At 38.7% G+C, this 14230-nt stretch overlaps 1 protein-coding gene across 1 annotated transcript in view; it reads left to right on the top strand.

The window, feature by feature from the left end:
* Positions 1-14230, top strand: part of LOC126243082 (serine/threonine-protein phosphatase 6 regulatory ankyrin repeat subunit A-like) — a 281386-nt gene that overhangs the window by 218728 nt on the left and 48428 nt on the right. The window contains exon 14 of the mRNA XM_049948137.1: positions 5392-5697. Within this exon, the coding sequence (XP_049804094.1) occupies positions 5392-5697 (306 nt within the window). The remainder of the gene's footprint in view (positions 1-5391; positions 5698-14230) is intronic.

Genomic DNA, 14230 nt, shown 5'->3' with positions numbered 1-14230 from the left:
TGGGATTTCAGCCAGTTATCACCAACTTCACTCCAGGATATTTCAGCTGGACACCTGCCAGTCATCTTCTACATCTACGCCTACATCTATACTCTGCAAACCACATGAGATGCATAGCAGAGGCTAAGTCCCATTGTACTAGTTACTAGGGTTTCTTCCTGTTCCATTCATGTATGGAGCACAGAAAGAATGATTGTTTCAATGCCTCTGTGTGTGCAGTAATTATTCTAATCATATCCACATGAACTCTATGTGAACAATACATGGAGGGTTGTAGTATATTCCTATAGTCATCATTTAAAATCAGTTCTTAAAACTTCCTTGATAGACCTCCTCTGGATAGTGCATGTCTGTCTTCAAGAGTCTTCCAGTTCAGTTCCATCAGAATATCTATGACTTCCCAGGGATTAAACAAACCTGTGACCATTCGTGCTGCCCTTTTCTGTATGCATTCAGTATACCCTGTTAATCCTGTTTGGTATGAGTTTCACACACCTTGAGCAATATTCTAGTACTGGTTGCATGAGTGATTTGTAATCAATCTCACTAGTAGACTGATTGCACTTCCCCAGTATTCTACAATAAATCGAAGTGTACCACCTGCTTTACCCATGACTGAACCTCCATTTCATATCCCTACAGAATATTACACCCAAATATTTGTGGGAGTTGGCCAGTTCCAGCAGTGACTCAATTGATATTAAGTCATAGTATACTATGTTGTTCGATTTGTGAAGTGCAAAGTTTTACATTCCTGAGCATTTAGAGCAAGTTGCCAATCTCTGCACCAATTTGAAATGTTATCAAAATCTGACTGAATATTTATGCATCTTCTTTCAGATAGTACTTCATCATAGATGACTACATCATTTTCAAACAACTTCGTTTTACTATTAATATCATCTGCAAGGTTATTAATATATGACATGAACAGCAAGGGTGCCAACACTTCCCTGGGGCACAACCAAAGTTATTTCTACATCTCACAATGACTCGTCCATCCAAGATAACATGCTATGTCCTCTCTACCAAAAAGTCCTCAATCCAATAACAAATTCATACTTTTGACAATACGCATGGGTGCAGTACTGAGTCAAATGCTTTTCAGAAATCAAGAAACACTGCATCTACCTGGTTGCCTTGATCCAAAGCTTTCAGTATGCCATATGAGAAAAGCGCAAGTTGGGTTTCACATGATCGATGTTTTCAAAAACCATGCTGGTTGGCATTGAGAAGGTCATTCCATTCAAGATACATCATTATACGAACTTCCAGCAGGCTGGAGTAACTTGGGTCAGCAACTTCTGTTAACCAGTAGAACGAAAAACCAGTCCAAGTTGCAAATTCTTACTTTTGTTCATTCAGTGACTAGTTTTGGGCTAAGATCCATTTTCAGATCATCCTACAGGGCAGAAAGCAAAATTTACACTCATGTATAATACATCTTCGGAAATGCCATTTTCGATTATGTTATGTAAGTTTGAAAAGGTATATTCTGTATCTCTGGCACATGTTTGAAAATTTGCTAATAACTGTCATTGAATGACTAAGAGTAAGAATTTGCAACTTGGACAGGTTTTTCATTCTAATGATACCTGATTATGTTTAAGCTCAGAATGTAGTCTAATATTCTACAACAAATCAATTTCAAGGATATTGGACTGTACTTTTGTGAATCACTTCTACTACCCTTCTTGTAGATGGGTGTGACTTGTGCCTTTTTCTAAAAAAGTAGGCATCATTTTTTGTTCGAGGGATCTACAATAGATTATAGTTAGAAGACGGGCTAACTTAGCCACAAATTCAGTATAGAATTCAGATGAGCCATTGAAAACTGATGAAGACACTCTCTGCTCAATCTTATATAGTGCATGATAATGTTGCTGCACATGCATCAAAGTCAAGGTGACAGAAGGACCCCAGTGCCCTGCGGCAGTGCCCTTGCTGGTGGAACTGCAAAGATCAACTGTCTTCAGCATTGCCACTCGCCGCAGGCAATACCATCAGCGCGTTATATAAGGTGGAGCGGAGATGTCAGTCTTCGATGGCACACCTGAAGATGACTGGCAGGTGTCCAGTTGAAATATCATGGAATGAAATTTACAATGACTGGCTGCAATCCTGAAATAGCTTCAAACATTTAATTCGCTGGAAAAATTTTAAATTTCAGCTGCGTGTTTCTCAACAACCAAACATAATCAATAATTCTGAGCAGTTTACTTTACATTCACTCAACAAAAGTTTTGTTTCCACATTAAACTGTCCAACTCTTGACCATAAGGGAAAAGCAACTCTAAACAGCACTTTACTTAATAGATTAGACTCATCCTGTACTTTCTACTAGGTCCATTACATATCTACTCTCTGGCAATAATTTGTATAAGTTTCTCTCACTTAATGTGTAGTTTCAAATAACCAAAGATTACTTTTAGCTTAGGTAATCCTTCTGAGATTTATCTCAGAAGTGATTCTTTATCCTCTACTCACACTCCAGTCACATACAAACCACAGTTGTGAAAGATTTCACTCTTTTGTCTTTTATAACAAAGCATCAATATACTGTGATTAAAATTACTTTGTGATTGACATTTCTGTGAGTCGAGTGGTAGGGGCCAGGAATCAGGTAACCACAGATGTTTCCCTGGCTACATATGCTTGCTGTGTTGCCTGTTATGGGTAAGCAAGCCATACCAGGTGACAGAGGCTGCAGGGTTGGTTAGGTGTCAAGTTTTGCAGGCCGATAGGCTGGGAGGATGAGGGAAGCAACACCAATATGCAGTGGTTTTTGCATGTTCAGTTGCACTGCTATAAAAATATCTTTATGCAAATCAGACAACACTGTATCATCTACTGGTGTGTCAATTTTAAGCACAATAGCTGATGATAAGTTTGGTAATACTGTTTGGCTCAATGTAATGTGGGGAAATGCAGGCTGTTCTGTGTGTACAGTGAGCAGGTGACTCAGTAACTGACACCATGCAGCAGCTCATCGAAAAAAGTAGCAGACTGACTCTTCTCCACACAGATACATCAGTTGGGTTAGTGGAAAACTGTGTGTTGTTGTTTAGGTCAAAGGAAATCACTGATTACCATGAACAAATGAAAGGAGACACATTTCAGCAGTGGTTTAAGGAATTGTTTTTCACAAAAATAAGCAAACTTTCAGTAATAGTTATGGACCATGCCTTGTTTCATTAGACTATCCTTGATAAGTCGCCTGCAGTTGCTTGTAGAAAACAACACATTGTTCACCAATGGGAAAACATTCCCATGTCAAACGACTATAGAAAGAGTGAATTACTGGATCTTGTGGCTCAGAATAAACCACTTTTATCTCTATATGTTGTAGATGACCTGGCAGCCTTGGGGTCAGGCTGCCACCATTTCACAGCCACTTCAGTTCCGTTGATCTCAAATGAGCTCAAGTTAAGGGTTCTGTGGAAAGGAACATCAAAAAATGTGTGCTATCAGAAGTGGAAAGATTAAAAAAGAATGTCACAAACTATACTTTGTCATCAGATTGGTGTAATGTTGTAAGACAAACAAAGGAAGAAATAATGAAAGCATGGGAGAATTAATGTGTAGTGCAAAATAACACTGAACAATTTATTATTTCATTAATGATGACAGTATTTGTAGTGGCAACATAGACAATAGTGAAGATATAAGTGGCTGTTCATCTATTAGCCATACAACATTTTACCTAAAATTCAGTTGTGTTCATCCTTTACAGTGTTCTTTGCTTAATTAGGTAATTTGCTATTTTGGAACATTTGTGTGACTGACTGCTCATCTTATTGCAATTATTCACCTATGACATGTGATAACAGTATCTTATGCATCACTGTCTGTACAGCAGCAGCCACCGCCAGTGCCCTCCCTCCTACCTACAACGATTTTGTAGCATGAGCACATGACATGTTGCATATGAGCTGGCAAATCCACTCCCCACCACCTCCACTTGTCAATAACAAAGTAATTTTTATCAAACTATAGCAACTAGCATGTTAATTGCAACACATTTCAACAGTTTTATTCTTTGCAAGTAATATACATCTTCAAGTCCTTCGTAAAGCACTTGCAGATATCTGATCATTTATAACTTTCATCGACAATAACTGGAACAATAAAATACATCAGTCTTTACGTTACTAGATATGAATATAAACAGAACTTTCTTTTTTACAATGTATGATACAATACATCACATTTTATTCTTACATTTACTGTTTGTTACTAAACAAAAGAAAAAAAAAAACAGTGATTCAGCAAGTAAAGTACAATTTTCAGTGTCTTCTCTCTTCATAGGCCTTGGCAGGTGAATGTTGCCTACAGCACCAGGTACCTGTAGTACTTCCATGATGAGTGAAGACTGCCATCCACTGTGCGTTACTTGCCATGCCGTACAAGAAACAGAAAAAAACTGCAAAAACAATTTTTTTGTACTTTATTGTAACACCATATATGGAATAATCATTTATTGGCATTCACTACCTTAAGAATCATTGTGGAAAATAAGTCTTACAGTTTCCATGCTGTTACATTACTATGACCACTAACCAACTGTGGCAAACTGCAAACTTTGTCATTGAGTTGTTGAACTTGATGCACACCACAACACAAATCACCAACAGCTGCTTCACAGTGCGAGCTATTTGGAATACGCCCTTCCAGCACTAATTTCTCTGAACCACGCAAGAGGGAACTGTCTCTCCAGCATATCCTGCTCTTGCAATCCCTATGGACTAAACCTCTGCTAACCTGTTTCTCACAGCCTCACCACACATATTCCCTTCTTTTTCTGTCCACACCATTCCACCACCCATGAAGGCATTTTCTCCCTCTCTCTCTCTCTCTATCTATCTCTCTCTTTCCCCCCCCCCTCTCCCCCTCCCTCCCCCTCCCCGCTCTCTCTCCTCCCACCCCCTCCCTCCCTGCTTCTCCTTTATCTCCCCTTTTTGATCCTTCTCCATGTCTCCCTCCACATCCCCACCTTCCTGTCTTCCTCCCCTTCTGCATCTCTTATACCCCCTGCCCTCTGAAGTCCATTTGCCTTGTTGTGCAGCCACTGTTGAAAGATGTGCCTTACACCATCCCCTCATCCCCATCTCCTGCATCCTTCCATACCCCTTCCCACCTCTGTCTGCCCGCCACCTACTATTGATAATCAACAGTCAGTCTTGCCATGGGTGTGGGAGTACAAATTTGGGTGTCTGTGTAGCTTTGTGTGTGAATGTGTGTACTTCTATTTGAGAAAGGGCAGTAGCACAAAAGCTAGTCAAATACTGTTTCTGTTGTGTGATTGTATGTGCCACTGATCAGTTAGCTCCAGGTGAGTGGTTGCCTTTGTTTTACTTTACATAGTAACTTTGAAGCATTTTTAATTTACAGATTGCAGAAGAATTGATTGCTGCTGGTGCAGATGTCACTGCAAAGGATGACACTGGTAGGATACCTCTGCACTGGGCAGCTGAGGCTGGTAGTGTGGAGGTACTGAAGTTGCTGCTTCAGAAAGCAGACCAGCAGACACCAAGAGGCATCGATGTGCAGGACAGTGATGGGTGCACACCACTGCTACTGGCTGTCAGAAGTGAGCCTGCTGTAAAGCTACTTCTGTCTGAAGGTGCCAGTGTCAATACAAGGAACCACAGCGGAAGAACAGCACTGCAAGCAGCCATCGATTGCCAGAATTATCAAGTAAATTTCTCTTTATTAAGTTTTTACTTTGTCAGAAGCCTAGTTTTATGATTTATATTGGTCAACATTTACTTCATATCCCTCGTTTGATATTCATTTGGAAGGGGCAATGAGCAACAGTCAGTCAAACCTATGTACTTATATCTACAATAATTAATTTTTAATTACATACGTTGCAAATAACTATTTTGCATATGTTTTCATAATTTGTTCTCCCACTGTGAACTACAACCAAAGGTTGAGTTATTCATAAAACAAAGATTGTTCCAAAAATTAATTAAGTAATTTTCTTTACTTAAATTACTGTTATTGTTTGATGTACTTTTCTCAGAATCCAGAAATATTCTTCTGCATGCATGAGGATATTCAGGTTTTAGCTTAAAATAGGAATGTTGAAATAATTTGTTGCAGACAGTTTATATTACATACACAATATTTAATTTCAATCATTCTTACACTGCATGATATTTGTAGGTGTCTGAATTTTAAAGAAATGAAATGACATCACACACACACACACACACACACACACACACACACACAGAGTACAGTACAATCACTTACTGACAACATACGTCTTCCACTATTAACTATTAACAAAGATGGTGCATACACCAAAGATAATATTTTACATAATAAATAACTTATTTATTGACAATATTTTCTTTGAAATATTATAATTCAAATTTTTATTCTCAGTAACTTCAAAAGGAGATCATGTTAAGTAATTGGATAGATAAAAAAAATCTACTCACCAAGTGGCATGAAACACTCTCAGTTGTTTTGGATAGTATTAATCACCAAGTAGCAGCCTAATATATGAGTTAGCTTGACCATGCCCTAAGCTTGAGGAGCTGTTCGGTTAATATTCCTGAGGGAGATGTTTCATATCAATGTTTCGGCTGCTGATTAAATAAATGAATTAACATAATTGATAAGATTCTGTTGCAAAAATAATTACTACAGTGTTCCACTGTAATTAAGTGCTATATTCCTGATTTTGCACTGAAAGTGAGGCAGTTACTCCCTTCGCCTTACAATTTAATGATAGCTATATTCATCACAGGTCGCTCTTTGGTATCTTCACTTGCTGTAGCAGTAATTAGCGCAAACACACCACGATCCTCACTGCAATCCAATTGTAGGTGGCTGGTGCAATTGACATACTTAATAAAACACTTCAAAATACAGTGAAATTCTGCTTTTACACTTTTCAAGGGACTTAAAAAAATTGTGGAAAATAATGTTTTAAGCTGTAAAAGTTATGTTTAGGGTACCCTCTTGCATTTTTGCATTTTATGTACAATATATGTACATAATAGGCATCAAATTACTTCTCAGGGACTCGTTTATTATCTAATAAAGATTTATTATCTAATAAAACTGCTGATGTAATTGGAAGTGATACTGTCTGCGAAGTGGAATCGTTTACTTAGTTTCATACATCATAATCTTTATTTCTGGAAAGCCTGTGCAGTGTTACGTGGCTTTATGTTTAATTATAGACTTACTATTTTATTTGTTGATTTGTTTTCACCACAGATCGCCTGCAGTTTACGTCCTTCTATGTTGCTGAACGATGTATCACTTTTCGTTCTGAGGCCGCAACTCTTCCTTTCCTATATCTTTACTACTTTTTATCTATATAAATGATGAACTATTGGTTTTGCCGTTTAACAACTTTTTAATAACTGTGGAAGTATTACAGGCATTGGGTCCCACCTAATGTGTCATCCGCCTATACGTTTTACATGAACCTTTCAAGACTCGATCAATCTGTTTACAAAGAGAGAGCAGAATATCTCTTCCTTTGACGATGTCCAACAACGACCTAGGAAGCTCGATGCCCTCGTGGCCCAGGCTCTTCCATGGCTCGTGGTAGTTTGCAGCATTCATTTTATTCCTTGCCCACTTGCCGCTACGTCAAACTTTTGTGGTGATCGTTGGGCAACGTCTTCCATTTTATCTGCAACATAAATAAACTTTCTTCCCACAGTATTTCTGAAAACCCAAAAACAAACTTAAAGAACATAATAATAATAACTGTTCTTACAATTGTTCATATACGTCTTGGTTGATTTAATGAGGGGTGGAACAGGCCTAAGACTTGTGACACCACACCTGCAGCTGTTGATCATTATTTAAGTAATGAAACACTGCACCAGTTATGTATTTTTTCATGCTTAGCATGGCATGTTTTGAGAATTTTTTGTTGTTGTTAAGAGCAAATATGTACATAAGTATTTTGTGCGGTGTTTGCATATGTGTTGTTGTGCATCTCTTACACTGTAGTTGTTTCTTTTAAATTATCAGGTACTGTGCCTCCTCAGTTATGTAGAAAACCACACACATGCAAATTGTTGCTCACATTGTGTGTTTGTGTAACATCACAAAAAATACATAGATAAATACTGCACTTGACAATGAGAATAAATTCTTGAAACCTTGCTCTGCGTGGGGAGAGGGGGGGGGGGGGGGGAGGCAAAAAAACATCATTTGTGCTGTATTTAAACAAAAACAATTTGAGTAACACAAAGTGAGTGATGGTCTCAACTAGCGCTACCAGTGGCCAGATGATGAAATACTCCTTAATATGGTTTGACAAAGGTGTTACGATGATCACTACAATCACAAAATTGAATATACACAGTAGAGACAGTTTGGAAATGGTTGTGACTGGTCATGATATCTTTATTTGAACGAACTTAGTTACTCCCATCAGCCAACATGCCAAGTAGAGCTGGGCAGCGGCAGGAGATACAGCATCAATTGTTCCAAGTTTTACATGTTTACCAGCAAATACGCTGTATAGAGCCCCTTATGTCAAGAAACTTAACCACATTACATTTGTAAACACTACTCAGTGGCCAACATCATGGCAGCATAATTTTCTATCAGTTTTTTCTCCACAAACAATTTTTCGTAATGCATAAATCCTGGGAAAATTATAAGTATATTGATGCAAAATCAGGTGCAAATTAACGTTGTGGGCATAGGAAATTTGACGAGAGTGATAAAAAATGTCGTAAGTGATGGGGAAATGTTAATTTCAGGAACGTAAAAGTGGGGTTTTACTGTGCACTCTTTTGTCACTATTGGTGAATTGTTGAAGGTCAACGTGAAGTATTGGGGACTGCTCAGTTGACAGTATGCATTATGGGTGGCCTTCCACCATTATACCACATGCTGATCACTTACAGCTCTCTTAGTGGCTTCTGCCTGCACACAGTGGGTACTCCACTTACTAAAAATTGCTGTGTGTCGCTCTCGCACTCAAGGTGCTTGACTGTTGATACGCAGCCTACCTTTACATGTTGTGACATACCTGATCATAAAAATCAGTATAGTTTCTCAGTTGCAGTGATCTTGGCAAAAAAAAAAAAAAAAAAAAAAAAAAAAAAAAAAAAAAAAAAAAAAAAAAAAAAAAAAAGGACTGTAAATAGGGGGGGGGGGGGGGTATACAGCACTATCTACATCCAGTGATGTGGTCAACATGCACACACACACACACACCTATTTGGTTTCACAGGTTTTACTTTCATAAATGCCACACCCTCTCACTGAATTAGTTATGGCCAGTTCGTGTCTTAATTATGTAATCAAGTCTTATTTACTAGGGATGCACATACTGCAGCTTCTAGTTATACATAATTGTCACTATGCAGTATAACCTAACAAGCCAACAAACAGTCTAACTCAAATGAACAATATGTGTGGCACATTAATATAAAATTAATCAGCAATCATTGTTAATTGTCGTGCAACACTGTCCATCTTCTTATTCCTGACAACACATCATTGCACCATTACATTATTATTGCTTTGACTGACATAGGTTCCATGCTTGAAATCTGTGAACACACTGACTTTCATATTCCAGTACATCTGCATATGTTATTCAGAGTCTGGATTCATATTAAGGTAAAAAACATCATTGCATAAGTATATTGTAGCGGTTTTGACTGAGACGGGCTCCACACTCGAAATCTCAGTACAGACTGACTTAAAAATGTCTTCAGACACAGTGCTTATATAGCTTTGCAAAAATGGCTACTAAAGTTTCACATTGTTAAATACATTGATTTCAAACGATAGTTTACAATTAGAATTTTACATCTCAATGGTGCAGAAAAATAGTTTTTGGTTTGAATTTTAGGTTACAATAAGAGTTTCTATTGAAGACGGAAACTGCAAAAATAGCTAAATAAACAATACCATACATAAATGTGTTAATTTCATGGAAACTAATTAAATGCTGGTGTTCCTACCATGTTCTGTAAATTAGCTACATGAATACTTTAAAGATTTCTGTAGGTTATTTTCCTAACTTCATCAGTAATGTAGTAATTACATCCATTTACATGTCAACAATGTGACTGGAATAGTAAATAATTACTGTTAGTTAATTGAACCAAGCTTTAGCAAAACTAGTTACTTGAAATTGTTCAAATTAAGTAGGAAATTATACTGACTAATGTAATTTAGTAAACTTTGGCCTAGTCTTATACTTGTAATTACAGAATGACAGTTTTATCTTATGGCACATCTCTCACTAACACTGATGGTAATTAAAGGGGGAAAAATCATTTAAGGAGGCAAATAATAAAACAAAATGGGAATGGGTCCAAGCTTGCTTTGTTACACTTGTGAAGCAAAACAACATTTATCTTTATCTAAGGGGTTATGGACTCCTTATGGGCAACAGGAGAACACACATATAAAAGTGTACTATAGTTTGCAAGCTTTCACAGCCAATGGCTCCTTCTTCAGGCAGAAGGGTTGAAGGGGAAGGAAGAGAGGTGAAAAAGAGGACTGATGAGCTGTAGGTAAAGGGGTAGAGTTTGGAAAAGTCATACAGAACCCCAAATCAGGGGAGACTTTGTGGACGGGATTAGAAAGAAGGACTGATTGTTGCAGACTGAACCAGAAAAGATTTGAAAACCTGAGAGCTTAAAGCTGGAAGATAGAATAGTATGGAAGACAGAGATTACTTCTAAAACATCATGCATGAGTTAATAAAAGTGGGAAGCTAAGTACATTGAATGTGATAGAGGTGGCAGGAGAGGGGGTGGAAGTGAAACTAGACAGAACAGAAAATGAAAGACGTAAAAAACTAAAAATCAGTGAAGAAAGGCATAGTTACTGTGAGGAAATGCTGAGAGAAAAGAAATTAAGGCCAGCTGGGTGGTAAAAACTGAGGACATGTTGTAATGCCAGTTCCCATTTGCGGAGTTCTGAGAAACTGGTGTCTGGGGGAAGAATCAAGATGGCAAGTGTGGTGAAACAGGCACCGAGGTCATGGCTGTCATATTGTAGAGCATGGTCAGCAACAGGGTGTAGGGTGTTGTCCGTGTACACCCTGTGCCTAAGCCCATTCATCCTAACTGATAACTTGGTGGTAGTCATGCTGATGTATAGGTCCAAACAGTGTGTACATAACAGCTGGATATGATGTGGGCTGTTTCACAGGCAGCTCTTCCTTTGATAGCATATGTTTTACCAGTTACAGGACTGGTAGAGGTGGTGGTAGAAGGGTGCATTCAGCAAGTCTTGCAGTGGGGATGGTCACAGGGTATAAGCCAAAGTGTAGGGAGGTTGGTGCAGAAGGAGCATAGGGTCTGACAAGGATATTGTGGAGATTGGGAGGGCAACAAAAACTATTCTTGGTGTGGTGGGCAAAATCTTGTAGAGGATGGACCACATTTCAGGGCATGATTTTAGGAAATTGTAGCCTTGTTGAACTAGATGATTACTAGATTTAAGATCAGGATAATACTGAGTGACATGTAGTGTACACCAAAATTGTTTTTTTCGTGATTGGATGTGATGGCCCAGGAAACCTGCTTTTAAACTAGGCAGGTGGGTCAATTATGTTCTGTGAAGGTTGAGGTGAGAATGGTGGTGTATTGCTGTAAAGACTGCATCTGAACAAATTCATTTGCCTCGAATTCCAAGGCTGTATGGGAGCAAATGTTTGACATGGAAAGAATGGAAACTGTCAGAATGTAAGTACTGTAGTTTGTTAGTAGCTTTAATGTGAGGAAAAGTGTGTATCGACCGTCAGTGAGGATGAGATAATGTCAAGGAAAGTGGTGTGGTATCAGACTAGGACCATTGGCAGGAGAACTTCTGCGAAGTTTGGGACGTAGGAGATGAGGTACTTGCAGAAGTAAAGCTGTGAGGATGGGCTGTGAGTCATATTTGAGCAGCTCAGTTGGTAGAGCACTTGTCTGCAAAAGCCAAAAGGCCCTGTGTTTGTGTCTAAGTCTAGTGCACAGTTTTTACCTGCTGGGAAGTTTGTAATTGGTGCACACTCTGCTGCAGTGTGCAAAATTCATTCTGGTATACTAAATAGTTAAATTTTGAAATGAATACAATGTGAAATAAGAACTCAAGTGCTTTGAAAAATAAATACTTCAGTATCGAATACTCCAGTTAATGACAAAGGAGGACCACTGACCAGTTCCATTACAATGGCAAAAAATAAGGAAAATTGCTTAGCTTTCATACAAAGGTGATCTTCAGAATCATCACACACATATGCAAGTGCACGTGCACGCACACACACACACACACACACACACACACATATACACACACACACACACACACACACACACACACACAGTAACTTTTTTATTTCCAAATGCTGCCACCTGATTGAGGCAAATAATAATCTTCACAATGATGGAAAGTGAATATATGGAAGAGATGTGGTAGTAAGAGGAAGGAATGGGACAGGAGAAGATTGTGTAAAATAATGCTGGCGTAGAATATGTAGATGTCAACATAGGTAGGTTAGGGTACTGTTAGGAGGAACATCAAGAAAAAATGGAAGAGACCAATGATAAGATAGAGAATCTAAAGTAGGAAGTAATGAAAGTTTACAGTGAGTGAGCTAGTGTGGATTAGGAAAGCAAGAGGTGGGATGAGAGGCTAGTATGAGTACATGAGATTGGGTTGAGGAGGTAACAGGAGTGGCAGGGATGGGAGGGAGGCAGACGATGACAGGGACTAGTGGAGATTGAAAAAAAAAAATGTATTGTCAGTTTCATAATCCCACCATACACTAGCAGTGACATGCCCTCTGACTAGAGTAGTGAAGATGTTACGTGCATGGTCCTTAGTTCTGGAAATGGACAAAATTCTTTCTCAAAGTGAACAAATTCGCACACTCAATTTTGGTACAAACAACTGCTGTTGTCTCCTCATATTGTCATCTGCACAACATAATTTGGTCATCTTCAATGGTTGGCTCGCAAGCTATGCCATTTGGATACCCAGCTCCCCCCCTCCCCCCCCCCCAATACTTCCCTGGCCCCCCCTCTTCCTCCTCCCTCCCCCCCTCTCTCCTAAATATGCATTTCTGACTTGCACAGTGCATCAGTGGTCTTAGCTCCAATAATGGTGGGGAAATGGAAGGGATATGGAATGGGAAGAGTGGGTTGCTAGGTGTACAGGGGCAAGTTAGAGGGCTACTAAGAGAAATGTAGAATGAGGAGAAGAGTGTACTTGGGGAAAGTGGAAGATCCAGAGTAGTGCAAAGGGAATATGGGATAATAATGGTTACAACAGAGTGACCCAGAAAAGTAAGATTAGAGTGAGAGGTTAGTGTAGTATAAGGAGGATGGAATGATGTGGAAGAGCAATGGAAGGTATGAAGAGCACAGGGACTAGCAGGAACTGAGGCAAAGTGTAAGTTCCATTGAGAGGTCAGACATGCAAAATTTGGAAAAAGTTGATATTTATATGTGGCATGGGGAATGGGTCCAAACATGCATTACATGAAGGAATTGTCTCTGCAAATGTCTAACTCAGCCTTCCCCTGTGTAACTGAAATAATTTAATCCTGCACAGCAGATTAGTTTGAACTAAATTCTTGAAGTACTTTTTTATTTAATTAATTGAACCTATTGCCAAGACTCAGTGCAGCCCTGTGCTGCTCTGTATGACAATGAAGTGTGGATGTGCTGAAATAAATATGGCAATGAATATGTAATTCCTTTTAGTCTGTTTAATTCTTTTGCACAAGATTGATTTCTGTGGTCTGAATTGCCATTCAGCAGTTAAGTTCTCTGTTGTGAGCTGAAGCCATAATAATTAATAGTCTTTAGTAAAAAGTAGGCTGAATTAAGTACTGATATATTTTATATTCAATGAAATTATAAAACCTTCAGAGTTGTACAGAAGTTTATTTATATTTAAGTGGTGACCAGTTTCGGATATTAGCCCATTATCAAGCCATACACATAAGTGTTACCATGTACACTGGCCACATAGTTTCTGAGAATGGCTAAGTGCAAGATACTCTTTACATATGATAGTCCAGTGCTGTGTGCAGCAAAACAATCATGCAATCTAAAATAACGTATGCAAATAGTACCTTGCACTTCGCCACTCTCACAAACAATGTGACCTGTATACAGATATTATGGCAGCATTTGACTGTGCTAGAGACTTCTTAAAAGCATCACATGCTGTAAAACTTTCCACCTGTTCTGAATGGCCACTGCCAAACTGTGACCAAAGGTGA

Source organism: Schistocerca nitens, chromosome 1 (genome assembly GCF_023898315.1).
Source record: "Schistocerca nitens isolate TAMUIC-IGC-003100 chromosome 1, iqSchNite1.1, whole genome shotgun sequence".
Taxonomy (NCBI): Eukaryota; Metazoa; Arthropoda; class Insecta; order Orthoptera; family Acrididae; genus Schistocerca; species Schistocerca nitens.
This window is presented reverse-complemented; position numbering and strand designations above follow the sequence as displayed.